The sequence below is a fragment of the Nanorana parkeri genome, unplaced genomic scaffold (assembly GCF_000935625.1).
Source record: "Nanorana parkeri isolate BGI_ZX_2015 unplaced genomic scaffold, ASM93562v1 scaffold760, whole genome shotgun sequence".
Classification (NCBI taxonomy): Eukaryota; Metazoa; Chordata; class Amphibia; order Anura; family Dicroglossidae; genus Nanorana; species Nanorana parkeri.
The window spans coordinates 697,267-723,126 of record NW_017307028.1 but is presented as its reverse complement, the minus strand read 5'-3'; the positions used below and the strand labels follow the sequence as shown (position 1 = coordinate 723,126).

General features: G+C 37.6%; 1 protein-coding gene across 5 annotated transcripts in view; it reads right to left on the bottom strand.

The window, feature by feature from the left end:
• LDB2 (LIM domain binding 2) overlaps positions 1 to 25,860 on the bottom strand; it is a 273,961-nt gene that overhangs the window by 25,394 nt on the left and 222,707 nt on the right. For all 5 annotated transcript variants that reach the window (XM_018564570.1, XM_018564568.1, XM_018564571.1 and 2 more), the window contains exons 4-5: positions 18,595 to 18,717; positions 15,508 to 15,591 (exon numbers count right to left, since the gene is read on the bottom strand). In XM_018564570.1, the coding sequence (XP_018420072.1) occupies positions 15,508 to 15,591; positions 18,595 to 18,717 (207 nt within the window). The remainder of the gene's footprint in view (positions 1 to 15,507; positions 15,592 to 18,594; positions 18,718 to 25,860) is intronic.

The following is a 25,860-nucleotide window of genomic DNA, read 5'->3' as shown; positions in this document are numbered from 1 at the left end:
CCACCGTCCACTCGTCACAGACGAGTGGACGAGTGGATTTTTCGAGTGTGTTTGTGGCCAGCTTTAGAACCTCTTTACACCTAATTACATTTCCAATTTGTCCAGTCCTTATTTCATGAAATCTTATCCAATTCTTAAGGAAATATTGGATCTTATAAGAGCCTACACACATTTGGTTTTGTGTACAATTTTATGCATAATTGTAGGGCTGCAACAACTAATCGACATAATCGATTATTGAAAAAGTTGTCAACTTTTTCAATAATCGATTAATCGGCTTCCGATCAGTTGGCCCTGTACACAGCACTACACACTTCCACCACTCCAAGCTTGCTCCTGTGATGGAGTGCAATCTCAATACAAACTAGTAGTCCATCACTGGAGCCATTTTTTAAAATTAGTTTTATTGTTTATCCGATTAACCGATTAATCGAACTTAATAATCGGCTAACTAATCGATTTTGAAAATAATCGTTAGCTGCAGCTCTACATAATTGTTAGTACAATTAGATCATGAAACGTATGGCTGTCTTAAAACTATGTTGCAGTCAATAATTTTTATTAATATAAGAGATCAACTCTGCACTGAAATCTGGTTCTGTGCGACCAGCGTTTCACTTATGGTGGAGGTCTTTAGGTGATGTAGTACCCACATACATATCTGAGAAAGAAGCTGTATGAAACTCCCAGCAGTAAAACGTCCCTTTAATTTTTATGTTTTTAAATGTCTTTGCACAAATCCTTTCTTATGGGGATTCAGGTTAAGTCAGTTTCTGTTCGTTGTCTTTGATCTTTAGTGCTGCTTATATGCCCAGAGTCTACTGTGTCCTTTTATGTGCGTTTCTGCCTGTGTGATCTTTAAGTAATCTGGTGTGTTCAATATCATGTGTAGCATAAGATAAAAGAATTGTACGTTGTTATCTGGGGACAGAAGCAAAAGGAATATTGTATCACACTAGCCAGCAACTAATTATTGGGTAAAAAAGAGCAAAAGTCTGTCGATATGATACCTGGTCATGACTTGCTATTAAAAAAACAAAACAAAAAACTATAATAAACACTTGAGAGCACAGGGCCCCATTTGTCAGGTTTACACTTCTGCCTCCTTATGATCATGGAGGATGTTGCAATGTACTGCATGAAAAGGACATACTTTGCGTTAACATTGAACCTTCCATCTGTTTATGTAGGGTGCACATCACCAGGGTGCATCATAAGAGTTTAGTTATACACTAAATGGTATCATGGTGGCTGTACATTTGTACTTTTACTTAAAGAGGAACTTTACACCCCTCCTGCTTTTTTTCCCTATCCCCTCTTACTGTATCTGTTATGCTGGGTTCTTACCAAAAAAAACATACTGACCTGCCCAGTGAATTCTGCATTGTCCTACTATATTGCCTATCCACTGCCACAGCCCAAGTTCCACCATATTCCGCCATATTCTTCTCTGATACCATCGGGAGCTGGCTGCCTTTTCCAGGTTCTAAAGATGACTCACGGCCAGGATTGCCCACTGGCCTCTGTGATCCTTGCTCCTGCAGCCTATAGGGATACGTGAAAGGGATTTCCCAGGAGGCTGCATGAACAAGACATCTCATGGCATGTGATGACATGTTGGCCAACAAAAAAAAAAGTAAACAAACCTACAAATTACCATTTTAAATTTGGTGGCAGGGGACTGCAGGGAGCTAAATTGGAATATGGGCAGTGATGGCTCGCTTTAAGTGTGTGGTGTGAGTAACTTTTTTATGGTTTAAATGATCATGAGATTTTAATTTTAAGTAAATCGTTACATACTAATTTATGGATAACATGTCTTATCCTTAGAGACAAAGGCTATTTCCTAAAATCTAGAAGATAAAAAATGTAGTAGTTGACTATTGTGACCAATCATGTTTTTTTATCATATAATAATAATAAATGATTATATATTCAGGACACATGGCACACAAATGGCACAATGATTAAGAAACATTATAACCAACAGTAACAATAGAAGAAGGTGAACAATAGAAGAAGAGGTGAGACAGTAGTGGTAATATATCTACCTTCTTTTTGAAAAAGTCACCTGACGAAACGCGTCAAAGAGGGCAGACGCTAGATTTGCACACGAGGTTTTTAAAGTTTGTTCCTGAGCTGCTTGTGCCGGCCGGATTTTTTTGCCTGTGTAAGTTACTACTTGTAATAAAGCTAAATGTTTTTGCACGCTACACTATGAGGGCTCTCTCCTTTTTTTATCTTTGAAATATTGCGGGACCACGGCAAGGAGTTTCGGTTGACACTGCGCCTGAGACGATCCAGCTTTACTTCTGGGATACAGCCAGCGCTACAAGGGAGAAAAACCAAACACTCACCTTGCAGGGACTGAGAGTAAAAACAACTGGGTCCAAGTTTGAAAGCACGATTGCAGGCTCAAGTGTCACTAACTAAAAGCCTTCGATCCAACTCCATTTGGTGAGTACCCACCCAAGGGGGGCTGTCGGACCACCGCTACGAAATATATACCACCATCAATATATATCATTAACAACTTCCTTTGTACACGTTTTTTACGTTTATTTTTCGTTGACCAATTTATTCCAATTTTCTAATATATATTTTTTGCACGGATCGTTTATATATTGTGACCTATTCGAGGTCTTTACACAGTGGTTGAAATTTTTTATTGTCCCAATCATTTTTTGTTTTTCCACAGCACTATTGTACTATTAATTTTATTTTTATTTTATATATATTTTTTTATGTTTGTATGTAAGAGATATCACTTGTTTTAGAGCTAGACCGCCTAAACCTAAAATTTCACTATATCACTTGGTTATACTAAGTTTCATATTAGTTACACCTTCAACCTTTCAATTTATTATACATTTCCACTTTAGTCTCCTTTCCAGAAGCGCGGATTATCTATTTCTCAATATATGTAGAATGAGCTATACCTACAGGATGGCAATAATATAGAGACAGACAAGTAGTTCCACACTCTATTTGTAAGGTAAATGCCCGGGTGCAAATCCAAAATCCATATTTATACATTGACTGATCAATTTAAAAGAGTATCAGATAAACTATATATACATATATATATAAATAAACAAAACATACACACAACAAATCTTAAAAGGACCTCAGAAATAAAAGTGTATCTCCTCCGTCCCTGCCATCACCTCGACCTTGTAGTACGTTATGTGAATTACAAATGGAAGTTGATGGCAGATATGAACATTTGGACAGCTTCAAGAGACGTGCAGAGTTTTAGCATAATCTAACATGTAAAATTACAATAGCAGTGTGAGTTTATTAGCAAGTGATTTTCTTTCTGTGCAGAATCTGTGCTTGGAGATCATGGAGGCAGTTGTGCAGCCAACTGTTAGCGGTGTTTTTCACAGAAGCAGATCTATTTTTAGCCTGAATTGTAGGAAGTGTGCGCCTTTCATAGAGGGGAGAGGAGCACAGAGCCCTGCTGCATGTTAACGTGCCAGCCGCAGAGAGAGAGCCTGGCCTACAGCCAGCAAATTACAGGAGAAAAAAAGAAATGGAAATAAGAAAACAGCGGCTACAGTAATAGACTTGCAATCAGTTTATCAGTTCAGTAGTATTTTTTTTTTTTAACGTACTTATTTTTACCGGTTGAACCATGTTCATAACATTCACTGACGATCTACATTACAAAATTTTAAATAAACACAATATTTGTTTTTTATGAAAATACATATGTATTAAAGAAGGACTCAAGGTCAGTTTCCGTCAAGGCAATGCATACTTTTTTTGCATTTATGATCTTTATTTATCATCGTCAGCACATTAATTAAATTTCATTTTAGCTAGGCAAATATTGAATATGCAATTGGATGTTTTATATTTACCACTTGAAGTCATCACGGTGCAGGCTGCATCTGCTGTTCTTTCCCATGCCAATTTTACTACTGTGCTGCAAATAGCCTGTATATTTTGATTCTCTGCTAATCAGGTATATATGCAACACAGAAGACAAATTCCACTCCTTAAGTCATAGGGACAGGTATGGATTTGTAGTTAGTGTAATGTCTCACCAGTGCCAGAGAACCCTTCATTGAGCCGTGAAGCTTTCACACTTCACAACCAGTGGAGGCAGCCCCACTTCTGTCAAAGAAATCCCAAAAAAGCTGCAGAAACATAAAAACAACAGGGCGCCTTATCTAGTGTAGACAAACCTTTCCTAGTGCAGACAAACCAGCACTTCTGCTCAGGACTCAGAGCAGTCAGTAGAGCTGAAGTGCCGTTGTGTGTCCTATATCTCCACATCTTCATATTACAAGCAGCAGTGACATTGGGGATAATTAGATTCTTGATGATCATTATACTACTTCCTTTGTGAGAACATTTATGTGTTTTTACATTTTATCAATATAAAAAAAATGTCTACACTAGGGAAGGTTGTTTTCATGTTTCTGCATGGATTTGTAATTAGATACAAAAGCAGTCAACAAGTGGCTTCAGAGCAAGCTCAATATGCTCAGCAAACAAACAAAATGTTATAGAAGTATCCTGTATTATGTTTTTTTTACTGTTTTACATTAAAATAAAGATATATATATAAAAATATTTTAAATGTAATTAATAAAAGATCAGTTTACAAAACTGTATTATTAAAAAACAATACAAATAAAACATTACATTTTGATGTCATTGGTGTTCTTGCATTTTCTATTGAAATGCAGCTTTGGAAAATGCCATTTTTGGCCAGAAAGGCTGTGTCTGACCTGCTTTGAGTGCAGTACAAACACACCCCAATAGGACTTACTGGGGTTGATTTACTAAAGGCCAATAGGCTGTACACTTTGCAAGGGAATTTGCACATTGTATGGGGATGTTTCCCTTAGCTTAGGGAATGTGGTGATGTTTCATTTTGCAAGGAATATCCAATCATGTGCCACAAAAATAAACAAAATCTGTATTATTGCTTGCACACAATTGGGTGTTGGAAGGAGCTTCACCTCATTCAATAAACTAATGGGTAACTTCCCCTGAAAAGTGCAAAGTGAACAGCCTATTTGCCTTTGGTAAATCAACCCCTCTGTATCCCAAAAAAACACACCACAACTCATCAAAGTCAAACTCAGCCTCTGAAATGCTATGTGTACTGCTCCTTTAAATTTCATGGAATTTTGCTGACCTGTGTTTAACGCATATCTCAAACACACATCAAATACAGAAAAATGAGGCATGACATGAGCCCTAAAACTGACCAAAAACAATATAACTTCTCATAGTATATGCTCTTAAAAGCCATTTGTTTTAAATTCCCTTTAACTGAATCTGTCTTTGCCCATGCTGGACATGGGAACATTGACCCAAACCTGTTACATTGCCCTAAATGGACAAAGCAAATATTTTCTTTAAGCTGATTAGTTCAGGTTTGGTAGGGCAATTTAGCTTCATAGAAGACCAGGACTAAATGTTTATGGTATTGTGGTTGATGAGGGAAAAGGTCAGAACCAAGAATAGACTGTACAGAAAAAGTAAAGATTTTACAGGTAGACCATGACCTTAACAACTTATTAATGGTTTGTTTTTGTTTTACTGGAGAGTTTTTGAAAAAGTCTTCTCGTTTCAGCACTGGTATACTTCCATTGTTAGCTCATGCTACGGGTAGTTTTTTTTTTATTGGCCCAGTGTATTACTTGCTTTAGAAACTGAGTCCTAGTGGCTTGGTGTAGGGCTATAGCCCTTAACATTTTTATTATGTTTGCCAGTGTCCACCTCTTCAAGGCAGCAGCATATTACTGCATATAAATAATCACTACGTCAAAGAATTTCTATATTCCTCTGTCCTTCAATAGACCCCAAGAAAAAGATTTTACTGTGAAAATTCCTATTTTATATAGAAGGAGGTTTAAAAACCATTCAAAGAAATGCCAAGTAGCCCCATCCCATTGGCTGGGAGGTGGTTCATATCTGAATAATGTCTACTGTTGCATTTTATTATACTTAATACCGTTTGTTGTCATTGGGTATTTAATAGGCTTTCACAAGTCATCAACCTTTACAACTTACTGTCTGTCATTAGAACTCATAAAATGCTCAGAAGTACAATAATGAAGCTGTGATGATAATCCAGTCACTCGGATGAAGGAAGGCTAAATTGAGTTAAATGGGCCAGGAGTCTTTTCTTTTAAAAATATATTTTTAAATATGAGACCAGTGTGGCGCCACTTAGTGTACCTGCACTGATTAAACAATTTTCAGTAATTCTACCAGCTGGAAACAGAAGCAGTCAGTGGACAGTAGTTTTATTAGAGTAGTCTCAGAAATGTCAAAACACTGTCAAAATAAAGTCTTTTTAAGAGTCATTAAGCGGGCCTTATTTAATATTATAAATATTACTGAAAATAAAGGTATACAAATATGCTATGGTAAAAATAAAAGCTGTATTATTTACATCTAATAACTTTATGCTGCATGCATGCTGACTGCCCATTATCTCTGCCATGTGCTTATTCTTTAGCAAATATGATTATAGATCCAAGAAAAAACAAACAAAGTTCTTTGTAATGTATTTAAAATATATAAATCTTGATATCACTATATCTTTAAGCCTTAATAAAAGACAGCTCCTTTTTTTAAATGCATATGCCTGGTTTTTCCAAACATTGATTGTAAGGAAGACATCCCACCCCTTTCATTAGGTTATTTACCTGTTAACCTTCAACCAAGCTTTTACATTTGTTTGGCACGAAGGTGTGACCTAGTAAAAGATTTATATGGAGCAATACTATATCAGAATCATGTTTTTGTCTCAAATTATATAAGATTTTGCAGCATTAGAAGCTGCTACTTAGCATCAGTTGCTACTTAAGATACTGCTAACCAGCATTACTAAAGATGGCCATACATTGCTTGAATTTCAGCTGATTCTTGCTGACTGCATCTTATTCCGGGGGTCATGCTGGCTTATGGATACAATAGCCTGCAGGGAAGATTCCATCATCCACTCGTTGATGGGGGATCGATTGCTTGACTGATAGAAATCTAAAGGTGTATGTCCTAAGTGGTGGGCGACCATTTCCACCACCTTTTTGCCTGCTTGTATTTCATATAATATAAAGGATGCAAGTTTACTGCATCCTAATGCTTATCCTTTTATTTCTCTGCAATAACATTAAATTCTCAACTAACTGCTCATGTCGCCATTTTGTTTTCATCGGTAATATGTCACTGTCCTGCTGAGTGCGTCCCATTCTATCCTTTGGTAATTTATATAAATTAGTCTTACTGTTCTATAGTTTCTTAGATTATATTACAACATCGGCCATACATATCAGTCTTTTAGAACTATTCTCAGAGAAGATTTTCTAGGAAAATAAAAACGTAAAAAATAAAAACGTAACAAAGTAAATCTGTTACAAACATGGAGAATTCCAATTTAGCATATTGGAAAAAAAATCATAAGTATCGGCTGCTATGACTAAAAAACAAATGACAAAATGATCAGCAGATCCAGATAATAAATATATTTTCCTGTAAAGTTAAGCTTGTCACTGCCCCTTCCACCTCCTTGGCTTTCGTATTGGTCAGTGAGGCTATCAAGAACATTAAAGCTCTTCTCCAGCCATTAGAAAAATATACATCTTCCCCACCCGCACCACCCATTCCTTGCTAATTACACTTTATTTGAAAAAAACAAACTAAAGCCCACCCAAAAACAGTGATAATGTGAAAGACCTGATCTCATTCTTTATTGTCCTTGCCTGCAGAGTAGAAGGGTGCTTCTTGCTATGCCTACATCTTTTCCTGATGATGTGGGCAATGTGTACTGGCTGCTGCACTTACCCATCATTTGGGTCCATGCAGGGTCCTCTAGTCTTAAAAGACTGGTGGTTGCGAGACTTGTCTTGGGGGTTGTGGCAAGACTGGTCTAGAGAATGGTTTAGACCAGAAGAGAGCAGCAAGAAAACATTGGGAAGATGGGTTTTAAAGGGATAATAGAGAGGCACCGGAAGTTGGGGGAGATGAAAATATTTTTAAAATAAATGCTTATTCATCACAGTTTCAGGTCCTGCGACATTTTTACTTTATTTGTTATCACTGGAATTGCTGGCTGCAGGTTCCTAGGCTTCTGATCCTTTGTCACAGCTTTGTAGCAGATACTGTAAACATAATGGTTCCACATTGTGTTCACATTGGTGACGTGATGTGACAACACAGCATTTTCTGTCAGTTCCAAGGCTTGGACAGAGTCTAATCAGCTCTATCCAGCCTCTCCCTGTAGCAGCAGATCACTGCTATAATGATCTATTGCTTTCTGATTGCAGCCAGCAATAGAACACTATAAGGAAGTGATCTGTTGCTGCAGAACTGCATGGGAAGGGGGAGCTCAATTAGGTGTATTTAGTTTTATAAATAAAAATAAATAGATTTTACCCTGTTTCAGCCGCAATTTTGTTTCTAAGCACGGGTGGAAATAGGGCTCGAAACTGCGCGATCTGCCCTGCGCAACTGGGGTGCCATTAGAAAATAATGGCATCCACCGCGCAATCGGTTCACACCTAGGCGACTCCTGACCGCAGGACAATCCGTGAGGTTTTGCTTAGGTGTGAACCTAGCCTTATAATTATACAGGTGGTCATTGGTTAAATGTCTGTCTAATCAAAAGTCTGATTTTGATTTTGAATAGATTTTAAGGTATTTTTTTTTTTAATGCCCTTACATCTGAACGTTCCCAATTCGGTGGATCCACTTGGAGCTTGCATTGAACTGAATTAGGACTAAAACATCAAAGCATGAAACACTGCTGACATGGTACGTTTTGCCAAGATGCATTGTGTAACAGCACAGTTGCGCTGAGTCCTTCTGGCCATACATTATTTGAGCCCTTTTTCTTATGAATCTGCTTAGGGAACTCATGCTGAATACTCCCTTTTGACACCTGCATATATAGACCTTACGTTATCAGAGTATTCCTTTTTTAGGTCATGCTTCAACTGTATACTTTTGTCAAATGATGTAGCCTTTCCATGACTACAATAATTAAGGCAACATTTTTGGCTTCTCAATGTATTAAGAAATTGCTGCATTATATAAAGAATTCACACAGGTAACGCTATGTTCCAGGGTCATTCATGACGCAGTAAAAATATAACTCCAGGGAATAAATACCATTTCTTGGTGCATAGTTTGATTTTCCTCTTCAACTGTTTTCTAGCTTTGGTGGAAATCAGAATCCACCTCTAGAAATATCTCTAATTAAATACATTACAGGTGGGAGTTTTGGCTCATTAAACAGAAGAATTTCTCATCATCCTGAAACACGAGGGTGTGGGGTTCATTTAATTTATTGGTAGATTTTAGTGTTTGACTAAACTTAATTGCAAACAATATAACAGCAGCAAATGTTATTAATGTCACCGGCTGCCTCTTAGTGCTCTTTAAATGTTAGCAAAGTTTGCACTTTAAATGGAAAACGTTTGTAACCCTTTGTGTGCTCAGAGTTTGGTGACTGCCCAGATGTCTAGTGGTTAAAGTGGTTAAGGCAAAACTTTTTTTTATATATATATCTTGGTTATAGTAAGGGAGGATTAAAACCTATGTCCATGTTTTGTTTTTCATCTGTCTTTCTTTTGGGTGATTTCCCCCTCACGCCCTGTCCGGTAGACTAAACAGGAAGTGAGTGGATATCTGTCCAATATAAGGGATATGCCCTCAGATTGTCGCAAGAGCAAAAGTGTCCATAAGAAGAACCCCCCACACCCCCCCATTCCCATTTTGTTGGAAACTCATAATTTTGGATTTACCACCCCCCTCCCCCGTTGTCCCTAATGTGGAAAGCAATAATAACTGGGCAAGGATTCTAAACCCTCTCCACTCTATCCAAATCGATATGTTTTGCCTTTAGTTATATTTTAAGCCATACATTCTCAGCCACAGCTAGTAAGCTATGTTTAGACTAAAGGTGCCCATGTATGGTAAACTATGGGACAAGCTTTGTAATTTTTTGTCTAATCTTCCGGTGATTGGCCATATAAAGAGTATCAAACATTACAATGTTAAATTAAACCTGTGGCTTCTATGTAAACATTAATATCAACTAAACTTTGAAAAGTAGCCACCTATTAGTTTCTGATAATGCCTGCAATTTAGGAGAAAGCCCCACCAGTGCCAATACAACCTCCCTTAATACCCCAAAGTATGAGGAAAAGGCAAGTCCTAGTGATTGGTGCTTGAGCGACCTATAGACAAACCAGAACACTGTCACGTGGGGCTGTTGTTGAGCGGCATGTCTGTATTGTCATATTTCGATATCGAATTTGAAAAGCCAATCTCTGCACAGATGGGGCCTATTATCACCGGGTAATAGACCCAATACAAAGATATTCTTAGAATACAGGTACAACCAGACATTGCTACATGTTTTGTATTAACTCATATTCATATTGTTGTTGCTGGAAAGGGTATACTTTAACAATGTTGAAAAGCAATTAAAATTAGAAGGGTTAACAAATGCTAAACTTGATTCTATTAACATGCACAGGATTTGTGTTTGATTGTTTTTTGACCCAAAACTGGCCTCTCTGGCAAGCTCTAAAAAACAGTATCCAATCAAAAAACCTTTTAATGGCATCTTGAGGTGGAAGGTGGACACTCTTCTTTTAATAAAAATTATGTACATTTTTTTTGTATTTGTACAAATGCCTAGAAAAGAATGGAAAATGCAGATTATACAAGTAAAAGAGAAAACTACCATGACATTCCAGGCACTGTAGCAGAAATACACAGTGACTATGTAACAGAGCAGCTACAAGGTGTGGCTGCAGTGGTTATGGTGTTTGGGGCTACAAATAATGGAATTAATACCCAAGCAAAAGGCTACTTTTACATACAGCCATGGACAAATTTGTTGGTACTTCTTCAAGAAAAAAGAACTGTAAAATAACTTGAAACTGACAAAAGTCATTGATATCCAGCTTTGTTTATTCCATTTTTAATAAAATGTAGACCTTGCTTTTCATTTTTGGTTTAACAGAATATTTTAACTGATAAGACAAATGAAAATAGCATGGACAAATTTGTTGGGGCCCTTAACTTATTATTTTGTTGCAAAACCTTTATAGGCAATTCCTGCAAACAAGTGATTTCTGAAGATCTTGGTAAGACTTCTGTACCTGCGAACAAGAGGTTTGGCCCCCTCTTCTGGAGGAAACTGCTCCAGCAGTCTCCAGACTGCATGGTTCAGCTCTTTTCTTAGATGTTCAATAGGATGCAGATCATGGTTCATAGAAGGCCACTTCAAAATAGTCCAATTTTTTTATTTTTAGATATTCTTGTGTGCTTTTAGATGCGTGTTTTGGGTTGTGGAAGACCATGACCTCAGACTGAAACAGAGCTTTCTGGCACTGGGCAGTACATTTTGCTTCAGAATTCCTTGATAATCTTGAGATTTTTTTGTGCTCTGCACAGATTCAAGGCACAATGTTCCAGACACAGCTAGCCAAACCCAAAATCGTAACCAAGCCTCCTTTATTTGTTATCTTAGGTATGTTTTTTTTTTTTTTTTTAAAAGCTCCATATAGTGCTAATGTGATTTGCCAAAAAGCTCCAGTTTCGTTTCATCTGTCCAAAGGGCATTCGCAGAGAAAAACTGTGGCTTGTCAATATGCATTTTAGTAAATTACACTCTGGCTTTTTTATGGCTGTTCTTTTTACAGCAGAGTCCTCCTGTGAGCCCACTGTTACTCATCAGTCGACAGATAGTGTGTTTAGACACTGATGTACTTTGACCTTGGAGTTCATCTTGTATCTCTTTGCGTTAATTTTCCAATTGCAGGCCCATTCGGGAAGGGGGTTGGCTATACTCTCATGGACCTTAAACATATTAATAATATTTGCAACTGTAGTCACAGGATCATGAAGCAACTTTGATATGGTCTCATGGCCTTTCCCTTTGAAATGCTGCTCTATAATTTTCTTTGGAAGAAACAACAGGTTCCCACTTGACTACACATCAGAGATCATCTGAGAAACCATACGATCAAATAAATATTCTTCAAACAAAACTGGCATGAAGCATAAAAAAAGAGTTTATTTCTAGAAAATGTATAACCATGATTTACCAAATGTGCAACATTTGGTAAATCATGGTTACACATTTTCTTGAAATAAAAATTGATTTTTTTATATACTTTATGCCAGTTTGTTTGAAGAATATTTATTTGATCTTATGGTTTATCAGATGATCGCTGATGTGTAGTCAAGTGGGAACCTGTTGTTTCTTCCATATTCGTTTAGAACACAGAAATAACAGCTGACAAGCCAGGAAGTGTTTACTATTGTATAGTTTAGTTTATATTTTGACATGTTTTGTTGATCCATCCAACTTCTACCTTGGGTTCCCCCATTTTTTATATGTCTATAATTATCTTTCTGGTCTCCTCAGGCAACTCTCTCCTTTGGTTTCACTGGTCCATGCTCAGTGCTGTGCACATGAGGGTACAAAATAGCATAGTGACTTCTTACCTCTATTTAAATAGGCTGATTGATTACAAGATTGATAACATGTGTGATAGTAATTATAGAAAACAGTTTAACATATCATTACAATCCAAGTATTTTTCTAATCGTTGCTAGGGATACCAACATATCTGGTTGGTCAGGTCATTTTAGGATATATTTGTAAAATAAGCAAGAACTGATCTCTTGTCACACTTTCTTTGCTTTACTCTATGACATACCAAAAGACTGCTAGTTCACAATAGATAATTGCTTTTAATTAATAAGTTTTCAGGAGGAGTGAAGCTTTGTTTCACTGTGTTTTAAAGGTACCAAAAAAATTGCCCATGTCTCTACAAACTTGCACAGATTGCATAGAATGGCCTACTAGATAAGATTTCAGATACTCTGAACTGTGACAAGACTATCTTTGAGGTCCTCTATGAATATGATAGGAATGTGGGAGATGTAGTTTCTAAATGAGTTGCTCATGAGTAACTGCATTACCAAATAGTTACAAAACAGAAATATTCTGTGCTGTATATAGATTGTTGCAACATTTATGTGATCTCCAAACACAAAACCTTTTAACATTCCCCAGAAGCTGTGTTCTATTACTGTAACAACTGCTTCTTGTGGTTAAAACAGATCTGATAGTGCAACACCAAGATCCAAGGGTTTTCAGATGCTTTATTTTCTGAATACACAGGAGACTTCCCTTGTGGTGTGATAATGGCAAATGGGATGAAAATGTTTTGTGAGCAAATTGGTGGCAGGAAAGTAAAAAGTAGAAACCCTGTTGTCTTTCTCAGCATATGTGTTCCGTTTTGGTTATGGCTATACCCAAACCCCAGAGCATATCTAACATTGCAGCCCCTACCTGCAGCATCTAAACATTTTTGCAACTTCCATTTTGAGTGTGAACTTTGAAAACTGCTTTAGTCCTCCCCCAAAAGCCCTGTGAGAGGTCTTCTATATTTATCTACATTGGAGTTTCAAAACTCCAAGTAAAGGTCAGTTGAAGGTACTTAATGTCCATGGCAGTATTATAAGATTACTTACTGGCTTTTTTCAGCGTCTGATGTTTTTAGCTTTCATGTGTATTTTATTAAAAAATTAATAACAGCATACATTTTTCCTTTTTATAGTTTTCTGTTTCTGGGGTTCTGTTACAATAATAAGGAAGGTACTTTATCTACTCCATGTGACAGGACCACTGGGTGCATCCATCACTACTATAGCTCAGCTTTCTACATGCAGCAGTTTTTTTGGCACACAGTGTTGAATGCTGAGCCATAGCGTTCACCCAACCTTCCTGATGTTTACTGGACTGTCCAGAGGCAAAGGAAAACAATTAATTTTACAGCTCCAAAAAATTGGCACAACATTTTCTCTGAAACATACTTCATAATGGTTTCTGTGATTTAGACCAATGATCAGATCATATGTATGACTTTGGTACTTACTTCAACTAATGTGTTTTACATCACCATGGACAGTGACTGTAATTTTGGCATTTTATATGTTTAAATCTATTCACTACTAAACTTATTCCAACCTTTGTAGATAAAAGTCATTAGGAAAACTAGTAAGTAGTAAAAGAAAAATATGCTGAAAAAGTAGACAATTTGAAAAATAAATGTTTCAAACATTGGCATCAGTAGGTAGGTCTGCCAGGGATTACGTAATAAAGGGCTTTTTGAGGTGGCCTCTTCCTTCTAGCTGCAGGACTGGAATTTGTGATCCTTAACATAGTAAGTCTTACTTCTTAGTATGCAATGGTTGTGTAGATCTAAGTCAGGAAAATATGAACTAATATGATGCATGAAAATCATCCTTTCATTTGCTGTAAATGAGCTGTCACTCATTTACTTAGTAAAGAAGTACAAATCAGATCTCTGAGATTTTGCACTTAGGCTGACCTTTTTCTGCCCTGCTCCGCGTATTTTGCAGGAAGTACGTCAGGAAAAATTCTGATTCAAGTTAATTGGGGACTGCCCTTTAGGTGGACAGGCATTTAAATTACACACCACAGGTCTGTGCTCTCAGTTAGGACAGTGTTCAGCTTCACTGCAACTGCCATGTGCCTACTGGAAGTAGTATCTGATTACTATAAGCTTATTAAATAAGTATCAAGAAGAGAAAAATTGCCTGAAGTGATGGCTTTTGGGCAGGGTGGCACAGGTCAACATTTTCATATTTTCGCAGACGTTTGTTCAAATAAATTCTCTCAAATGGCCAACACCACATGAAACCAATATTTTATTTTGTGTCATCAATGAGCCACCGTCCAGCTTAGATCTTTTGAAAACTCCAGTGGTTAGGATTCTTTGTTGTAAGACCATATTTAAAGTGATACTAAACTGAGGAGTTAAATCTTAAAAATGCATTCAAGTACCCTAAGTACTAAAGTAGCCACCACTCCAAGCTCACTCCCGTGATGGACTACCATCTCAATACATATTAGTAAACTAAATGTGAGATTGTAGTCCATCACCGGAGTGAGGTTGGAGTGGTGACTACTTTACAACACACACAGGGACCATGGGGAACAAAAGTAGCCACCCTCCAGAAGGAAGGACAGTGTTGGCACCAATTCAGAGACAATTTAGGGATCCACAGCTGAGTGATACACTAATAAAAAACATGTTTGTTAATAGTTAAGGTACTTGAATGCATTTTTATGATTTAACTCCTGAGTTTAGTGTCACTTTAAAGCTGGCAATCTCTTTTACTGTAAGTTTTCCAGGCTTTTTTTAGACTCAGAAATACAAATTTGCAGGGAATAGGAGAGTTATTGAACAGGATACAAAATCTTAGAGACGTATTATATTAGTTAACTTCAATTATTTTCTAGCCTTGTTTTAATTTATTTTGCGACTGTGGAGCTAGAAAGTGAAATCTATCCAAATAAAGTTAAAATGAATTATTAGTGTTCCTGTAATTCAATATATATCATATTTGATAATGTTAGCTTAATACATTTGGCTGTGGCTTTTGTTTACTGTCCCTACTAGGTATTCTCAGTACATGGCCACTTACCCTGAGGTAGTTGAGGGTGAAATTGGTTAGGCCCATTCTAGTGATGTTTTTGGAAAGTTGCTCCAGGACCTGGGGGTCTGGCGCCTGTATACAAAGAAGAAATACCACAAATTGAAATAATGAAAAGTATTATTATACAGCAAAATACAGGAATGCAATAATACAATTTTTTTCTGAAAAAAACTAAGGTTCAAGCTAGAGACTTTGGATTACTGTATCACAACTAACTAACTCAGGTTGCCCAAAAAGCTACAAGAAGGCTACATAACATTACTGGTACCTAAGAAAATGGGCCAGAACCTGCATTGACTAAGGTAAGTAACTTACTTTTTATTGCTAATGTTGTTCTTTTTTTTCTTTTGTGTAGACCTAGTGATTTTACATAAGGGGATAGATGATAGTTTTATGTACAAGGTCTGCTTTAATGCTTTTTATATTAACAATATACAAATTATACTGGCTTTGGTTATTGGTCTTGGCTCAAGTATAATCTCTGAATACATAAATTCAATATTTGTGTAATATACAGAACATTTTCCAATATAAACACCAAAATACATTAAATAATAATAATACAATTGCACTGACACGTTTCATTTAATTGACACTGTACTTGTAAAGCAGTGGACATCTTTGAGGGATTGAATGGGCCCTTACTTTATTAAGAAGTCTGAAGACTTATTTGCCCATAAATTACAAGGAAATAGGAAAAACACACCTGTATAGACTACCTCAGGCTGTACCCTAAGACATGACTGTAGCTCCAACTTATCGCAGACACCCATTGTTGGTCTAGGAATAACGACAAAGTATATTGATTGTTTTAGCTATTTGCTATTCTTTTCCATGGGATCAAGCTGGTGTCTACTCAGTCTTCCTTTCCACCTCCACTGACATACATCTTTTACCAAAAAGTAGTTTTGTATTTTTTCTTTCTTTATTATGGTCTGTGCTAATTCCATTCCAATTTTTTTATTCAGTCAGGTAATTATAAAATGTATGCATATGAATATTTTGTATTGTTATTTTTAACCAACCAGGCTTTTTTTTACTTGTTTCCTGTCTATTTTTATCTGCAAAAGCATGTGTATAGAGCTCGGCAGTGCGAGCACAGTACTATAGCATATCAACTGCAGTCACTATTCCGGTATAGTGATAGCTGCAAGTGCCGGATGTCAGAATACAATAGCCCAAACACCAAAAAGTTTTCCCAGCACATTCACAAGCCATCATGCAAAAAAACTTGTCTCAGTGCTAAGGTTAAAAACAGAGGTTTAGATACATCTTGGAGCACATATGGTGATGTGCGGGATCCCTTGTGCCTTTAAGGGAGGTTGGGCTTCCTCCTGACAAACCTAATTTGATCTTTTGCCATATGTGCTCCAAGATGGAGACTCTCATAGTTTAGAGTTAGGACCGCACTATTTAGAGGTGCCTTGACGCGGCTGTGCGTCTTTCACATTTTCTGCAGAAGACGTGTATCTAAACCTCTGTTTTAAACCTTAGCGGTGAGACAAGTTTTTTTGCATGCTGGCTTGTGAGTGCTAGGAAAACTTTTTGCTGTTTGTACTGTATTAGGCCCTTCCATGTGCACATTGCTGTAAAGCTGGTAACAAATTGATGAGTGCATTTGCCATTTGTTTTGCTAGAATACAATAGCCAACATGGGAAAATCCTTAATCCACGCAGTTTAGCATGGATGGGGGAATCCAGTGATTTCTTTTGCTCAGCCCGCTGGGCTGAATGAGAGGAATCCTTATATGTTTGACTAGCTTAAAAGTGTATGTTAAACCTAATGATGAACCCTGTTATTATCTAAAAACTGATTTGATAGTTTTGTGTGTTCGTAAGCTTGCACCTTACTTCTGCTCCCGGCCTATCAACACTACAGCTATAAAAGACACATACAAGCATTTTCTGGATTTCCTAAATGGGCAAAGCATATTTTTATTGGGTTTTTCATTTTATATTTCGTACGTATAACATCCTGTTCATTATGCAATAAAAATGTTTACAGAATGATGAAACAAGAATGTCAACAGTGTTAAGGTTCTGGATTGTTATGGAGAGAAAAGGTTATTCTGTATAACCCTAAAATAGAGTTAGGAGCAATGAAAGGAACCAAAAATAGCTGAAGTAAATAAAGGTGGGATGGGGAGTGGTGATAGGGTCCATGGCAGGGAAGGAAAGAGAGTGGGAAATGGAGAAAGGAGGTGCGCAAAGATGTAGTGGGGACTGTGGTGCTCCACTCAGATCAAAAACGATAACTCAAAGTGACCTGATATTGTTAAAGTTACCAATATATTTTTTCCACTGGGAAGCCTGCTGAATCAATACCCCACTCAGGGTGGTTTCATGGGCTTCCCACAATGTGACTCGAGAATCAACTGATTTGTCATTGGAAACATTGCAAGATAGAATGTTTTTTTAAAGTTACACTGTGGAGGAGTTCAACTATCTGTATTAGTGATTCAAGTTTTCAAGATTTATTTTCCACGAAGAGAAAAAGTCTGAATACCAAAGTTTAAAAAGGTAAAATCTGTAGAACTCAACTCTTAAAGGATAAGTGCACCTTAAAACAAAGTACGCTTATCCTTTTTTGCTGCCTTCTCCTGACCTCACCTTCCACAGATGCATACTTACCTTGATCCGATGGCCACAGTTCCCATTTATTTAGATGCAGTGCTACAATTCATGGCTGTCCTGGCCACGCCTGAGAATTACAGCCTCATAGACTTCTTGGGACTTACTTAAATCGTCTTCAGCCATAGAAGTCTAAGGAGCTGTAATGCACAGGCGCAGATAAGACAGTAAAGATTTGTCATGCTGGATGTAAACAAACAGCACAACTCTTGCCGTTGGATCAAAGTAAGTATGCATCTGTGGAGGGGGAGGGTATGTTAAGTTAGGTGGAGGAAGCAGGCAAAAAGGATGAATGCACTTTGTTTTAAAGTGCACTTATCCTTTAAGCCAGTTTTTGTAAATTGTTGGGAAATGGAAAAATGGTGCAAAAAAACGGCTAACTAACCATTTCAAACCTTTCTGAATAGGCTCAATACTGATTGTGGAAAAGGTCTTTGTACTTACATGCATGGCTAAAATGCTGCGAGGTACTAATTCTCTGTATTGTCTAATGGTAAAGTGCCATGTCTTTATTCTCATGAGATCGTCGAATGTGAACTCCAGGATGAGACGGCCTTCAGTGCACACCTGTTTTGAGAAAAAAAAGGTAAATAATAGTCCCTTTATACATAGGTAGCAGACAAAATACATACCACTTTGGCCAATTTTAATAAGATCTTTTTACCATGCAAACTCCTAGAATAAGAAAATCTTTTTTTTTTTTACTTCAGTTGTAATTATATTCAGACACAGAACTTGTAAGACTGAGACCCATCAAAGATTTACTGTAATGGCTAAAGCATTCATCCAGCAATATTCCATTTCTGAATGGTTTCATTTTGTTTTGTAATGCATTTAGACCACTGAGCAAAGAAAAATTAATATTTATGTTTACCAGGAGGGATTCAATAAAACCAGACCACACAGAAGGGGTAACTTCAGGTGAATAATCTCATATCAAAGATGAAAATGCATAATTTGACTAAGAAAAAGTAAAAGGGAAAACTGAGATTTAATGTGATTTGTGAATTTTGAAAATTACAGTATTTATATTTTGTCAGAGAGAGAGAAATAGAGAAATACAAATGCAAAAATGAGTTTATTTCTATGTCTTGCGTAATTATAGTAAAGTTTCTACAAATTGTGATATGGTTGGGAAGCTACATTTAGCCTATCATCATTATTCTTTGCCCTGGTGGTAATGGACACTGGCACGGTGTTGTCGGGTACTGCAGTGGTATATTTCCTGCTCTGCCGTTAATTGAAAGCTAGATCCAATGGACTGGTGGTGATATTAAAAAGTTACAGCAATGCTTCATTATAAAGGTGAAGTTAAATTTTGAGCAACCTATAAGCAGTACCTTCACATGAGGCTTATCAGGGCTATTCACAAAAGGTTGAAGAGCTTGGAGAAGGCAGGAGAAGTGAACAATCTAGGACAACATAGCTGAACTGGAAAGTGAGCTGAATTGGAGAATTTTTCCAAATCAGCTATTTTGCCCTAGATTGTTCACTTCTCCTGTCTTCTCCAAACTCTTCACCCTTTTGTGAATAGCCCTGTATGTCTCAGCTTATACAAAAGATACGTTTCAGAAAATAATTATTTGCATTCCTGGTTAAGGCAAGTTACCTGCTTCTGTTCTGAATTATGTTTATTTTTAAATTTGCATTAACTCTGCAAGAAGGGTAGAGAAATGGTTTGTCCTTTCAATTTAAGTAATTCTGAAGTGTAGGTATTCTAATCTCCCCGCTATTTAGCTGAATTTCTGCTTGGCAATATTTAGTATTTCATAAAAAAATATTTTCCAAAACTTAATACATATATACAAGAAACATGAAAACAATACTAGTATCTGCATTTTAATTAGGCAGCAGTTAGGGAATACCAAGACCTGGTAAGCATTTTTAAAAAGACTTTAATCTCGCACTTTAGCAACCTACTTGACCCCTTTGTTGGATATCTTCATATTTACAGCACATTGATTTTAATGTCTTGCAAATGAGTTAATTGCCTCAAAAGCAATCAGCTGCTGGAACCTGCTCTTAATACTGAAATTGTAATGTTTATAATTTGTAACCCATTTAATTCGAAAAGCATGATGATTCTTACCAGCAATGATATGCCCTGTTGTGGGGGGCACAATAGAACCCTTGGCAATGCTTGGATTGTCCTTTTGAAGTTTTATAATAAAATAAACTCTTCAGGGTCTCATAACGTTTGATCTGGTTTCTCTGTTTGTTTCCTGTACCTTTTGGCTTTCACGCAAAGCACCCCCTAGAAGAACTTTCATGTCCATGAGCTGCCAACCAGAGCCCTTGTATGCATCAATACTGTCTATATCTTGATTTTGACACAACTCTACAATTGGCTCCATAGTCTCCTACCACCATATCTGACAAGTTTAAAATTCTGTCCCCAGTAAGTAGATATTTCACTTGAATTTTAAATGTGTCCATGTTGAATAAATTTCCCCTTCAAATTCTAAAACTTCTCTACTGTACTCTTTTATTAAATTTTTCTAGTTTGGGGATTTCCACTCTCGGCCTGTTCTGTCAAACACTCATCAAATAGGATATGAGGAGATATTAACTGAACAGGGACACTGAGAGCAATAAAAACAATCAACAAAGTTGACAAAGATTCTAACTTGTCCACAGTCTATCCACACCTAAAAAAAATGGCAGGGCCTAAAGCTAGCTAGGCACATGATCTGGTGTTTAGAACTCATGACTGTGGCATAACCATGCATGCTTGAACCAGTAGGGACACCTATGATGACCACTTTATCTTAGGGCAACAGCACTGCTAGGACAGTCCATTGTGATCAACCAGTTCCTTCCCCAAGATCAATTGTTTTATGGATGGGTGCATAAGAGTAGTCCATAGACATACAATCTGTCATAAGCCATATTAGTTAAACATAGTTTCATGTACAAGCACTATTTCATACATTGAGTCTAAGCATAGATAGTGACATACATATATGTACCGTGTCCTTGCATACCTCCTCCACAAAAGCATTCAAGGGCTATCAGCTTATTTGAAACGTCATATGACAAATGTACAAGGTTGGGATAAAGTGAAGCTTTACTCCATTCCCACACTGCATACACAACACATATTTACATCTGCCTAAAAAAGCCATAACACTTAACTCCCCTCCACCTTGACTCCCAGCCAAAATCAGATGGTACCAGTCGAAACTGTAGCCTAGTTTGGGGAGGAGGTGGGCATTCCAAACTGCACTGCTAGTGAATTGCTGTGCTTTGTATCTGATCCCATAGATGCCTGCACTCCCCAACATCATGATGTACAGTCCTGCAAATGGTCTGGAACCATTATTGGCAAAGCTGCATAAAGTAGCTGCAAATAGTACATTGTCATAGTACGTTCTGAAACAACAGACTACCCATTACAACATTTACTGTAAACAGAGGCAATCTAGTTTCATGTTGTACTAGGATAACGTAAGGCGGTTGTCAAAGAAATTTGCAGTTGTCAATGAAGTTATTATTCTACTGAAATAGATAACACATTGATCTCACATAAATAGCAAACTTTTCTTTTTTTCCCCTTTTAAGTGAAGCATACTTTACCCATTAAATACGGCGTTTAAATTTAGAGACGTAGCAACATTTTCCTACAGTAACCTGCAGACACGGGGAAAAAACCCCCCTCCGCTTGGCAGCCTCTATGTTGAAAGATGTTTCTGACAGATGAAATGTCTCTTTTTATAAAAGGGAAGACCCTCATTAAAGAATATGTGTAAAAAGCTGGATTTTGATTCACAACAGAACCCAGAGTTTGTCAAATGAATGCATTCTAAAGAGACTTCTTTACCCCATCATTCATAAAGGAGGACGGCAGACAGAACACAAGATTTAGAAATAATTAATCAGTGTGAAATGTATGTGATTTAAGTGATTTATGGAATGTACAGTGTTTTGCACATATTTTCATTTGTTTATATAGTTCAGGACTAAAGCTATTATTTTATATTTTGCTCTCGTCAGATAAGTATGAAATATTGTATATAAATGTTTCATATTTACCAGGTTTTATCAGCAGGGGAAGCTCTAGAGTTGGGTAACTGCTATTTGCAAGTTTATGCTGTAAAGAGAGTTTAATCTGATCACCTGTTCACTTCTATTCTTTTTTTTAAATTCTTTATTTAAAGTTTTACATATTATAATTCAACATCAACATTTAGCCAACAGACTTTCTCCTGGGCAACTGTCACATATCAACATTTCATCATCATAATATATTCAATAAATAAATATAATTAAAAAAAGAAAAATATGTTATATAACATATCTTCTTCTCTTCTACAAATTACTGATACCCACCTGTTAGTGCCTCAAACAAGAGATGGGTAATTAAAACCCATCAATCAATACCTATTTAAAGAATAAAGTGCTTATAAAAAAACTGCACCTGTGCCATTAAACCTATAAGAAATCACACATCAAATCATAAAAAAACAAAAAATAATAGGAAATTAGAACATTCTTAAACATACATAACAAAACAAAAACAAAAATACACTTCTATTCACAACACACAGCTGAATGTGTCAGAGGAGGGACGCCTCCCTCCTCCTTGTCTCTAGTTCATAAAGGTCTGTATGGAATGTCAAAATTAGATAAAGACAGTCTACAGGTGAGTAGCTGCTGCTGGGCTGTCTTTTTAGACTTTCTGGAATAATTTGCTAACACACTGGTCCTGATTTGCTAAAGTAAATAGGCAAAAACACTGGCATAAATATCTATGGCATGCATTCCAGGCATGCAAGAGAATGTGGATGTACACTTGCATAGCAAACATAATTTTTTTCTCCTATGTAGTATGTAGGTAGCCATGCACATTGAGCATCCAAATAATGCCACTTGTTTTTATTCTGTTCTGATAAGGTCCACTAGAGAATGCGCTTGTCATCCTTATATCACGCAGTCAAAGTAAAAAAGCCAGTGTGTGTATTGATATTTAGTATTGGAAACCTGTTCAGAGGCAACAGCACATAACATTTTGTATGCCTGCTTTCCGTGGCCACATTGGGCGAATGCACACCCAGCGCAGCCTGGACTATGGTGTTCATTTTACAGCATGAGATGTGTATGTAAAATCGCTGACAGCAGTCAGATAGACCCCAAAAAATTGAAACTTGCACTTGAGAGCAAACCACGCTTCTTAGCAAACTTACTGTATGGATGCTGGAGGCTATTGAGTCTATTCACAAAGCTGCCGGAGGATCTAGCCGTAGCATCGGCTGATCCTTCGGCTAGCTTCGGCCCCAGGACCCCTTCGGTTCAGCCAATAGCAAAATATCTATTGCACCCGCCCACTGCTGCTGTCAATCAGCAGAGGGGACCTGAAGTTCTCCATCAGGTCCCCTTCTAGTGTTTGACAGCAGCAGAGGGCAGATGCAATAGCCAGCTTGCTGTTGGATATTGTAAATTTAAATAGCCAATAGGAATCTAACTATGCATTCCTATGCTGATTTTTTTTTATTGTTACGGCAGCAGCTGTCAGAATACTAAAAAAGAAACTTGCAGATAGCAAAGAAGCTATTGCTTCCTCTGCTATCTACCATAATTTCAGGGGGGTGGTCTCCCCCCCCTGCATTACAATGAGAGCTTAGCAGAGCCGGAGGTGATATAAAAAAGCCGACTCTGCTAAGCTCTCATGGTACTGACAGTTCAGCTTCCCCTGGTTACTTGGTAACCAGGGGAAGCTGATCTGTCAGTACCATGAGAACTCAGCAGAGACGGCTTTGATACCACCGCTGGCTCCGACAAGCTCTCATTGTAATGACAGCTGGTCCCGGCCAATAGAAAACAGTTGGGCGGAGCTAGCTGTCACCGCTAGCTCCGCCCAATAATTTTCTACTTTTTTTCTACCTTTTATAACTGTTTTTCTATTCTGCTCGGTATCACAGAGGTACCGAGCAGAATAGCCGAGCCGAATGCCACTCAGCAGCATTCGGCTATTAACTCACTGCTGTTTGGCATCTATGAGACTAGGCTGAACAGCAGCAAGTAGCCTGCCGGAGGTTCGGCTCAGCCGATCCAGATGTTGGCTGACTTGAACTTCTTCTGCACCTCGGGTCGGCCGAACGGTCTGATCATGTTCGACCGACGCAAAGCCAGCCGAAGCCACCCGATGTAAGGCTGATATGAACCGTACAAGCCTGAAGTGAATAGCCGAACAGCGTTCGGCTCACTTCACTTCGGGTCGGTTATTCACTCGGCTGCCTACGTCAGTTTTGTGCATAGACCCCTATAGCAGACATTGCAAGAACATATTCAATTCTGGGAGGATACAAAATGGTTGTCCAGCATCATTGATGTGCCAGAGTATGCGTATCAGCTTTTTAAAAAGCCATAGAAGCATTTTGTGTTTAAAGACTTTATACAAGTAATGACATTTTTTAATAAATGATCAGTAAATTAAAAAAATTAAAAAAAACATACAGACCCAAAAACATTATAGTTTACGTTTAAATAAAATGATAATGGTTTTGGGTCAATTTTTTTATATGTATTTGTTTTTAAAATATTTCATATAGTTTTTTTTTCTATTTACAAACTTTTCCTTTCACAAAAAAAATGACCACAGAGTACATATATGACACACACACAAAGCATTATGGGTTTCTAGAGAGAAAGTACAGCTAAAACTGTTTGCCTTCAGGCTCTCACTTTGTTTGAAACTCAAAATTCCCATCAAAGTAGAGCATAGGGATGAGGTAGAAGGGAGGGATTCAAAATGAAAGCAATCAGGCCGCACACCACTGTTCTCACTGGAAAACCATCTTTTTGGCCGTGTGGCCATGAAAGAGCGGTGCTGTACTACATTGGATTTGTTATTTCCTAGGTTTAAAAGCTGTCCATCCACACGTTATTTATTTAATTATTTGTATCATAACTTTATTTTACCAATAGGAAGTCCAGGACTACTTAAATGCTTCTTGGCTGCCTCTCTCTCTCTGGCTGGCTCTAACTGGTCAATCCAGACAGGTCTTATTTTTACAAAAAAGTGAGGGGGGCGGTCACTTCTCTTTGCTATTAAAGTCTATTCACAGCACAGCAGTAAGCCAGTCTGGTGAAAAAGTGATGGTGTTGCCTTGATTTCAACACCTACTAATTGCAAGTGATAAATATGAAATAATAATATCTAACATTTAGGGCTGGTAATGATTAAAATTTTCATGTTCGATTAATCGAAAAAAAAATTTAATTGATTAATTTTGATTAATTATAACGCACATACAGATCCAACTACATTGGCCTATACACATACAGCACAGCAATGAAGTAATAAAATGAACTAGGATCACACTAATCCAGCACGTTATTAATCTCACGTGCCCCACTCAATATGGCCACCGCTTGAGTGGGGCAACTCAGAATAATAACGTGCTGGATTAGTGTGATCCTAGTTCATTTTATTACTTCATTGCTGTGCTGTATGTGTATAGGCCAATGCCTTGGCTGGCGCTCATGCAGAAAGTTTCTTGAGCAAACTCACCGGCCCAAGTGGCTCCGTCGGCTAACGAAGGGGGGAGGAGTCCGGTGACGTCATGGACATCGACGTCACCAGACTCCTCCCCCTTACCTTTGTTAGCCCTCAGGGACATTGACGTCACCAGACTCCTCCCCCCTTCCCTTTGTTAGCCGACGGAGCCACTTTTGGAAAGGGGGGAGGAGTCCGGTGACGTCAATGTCCGT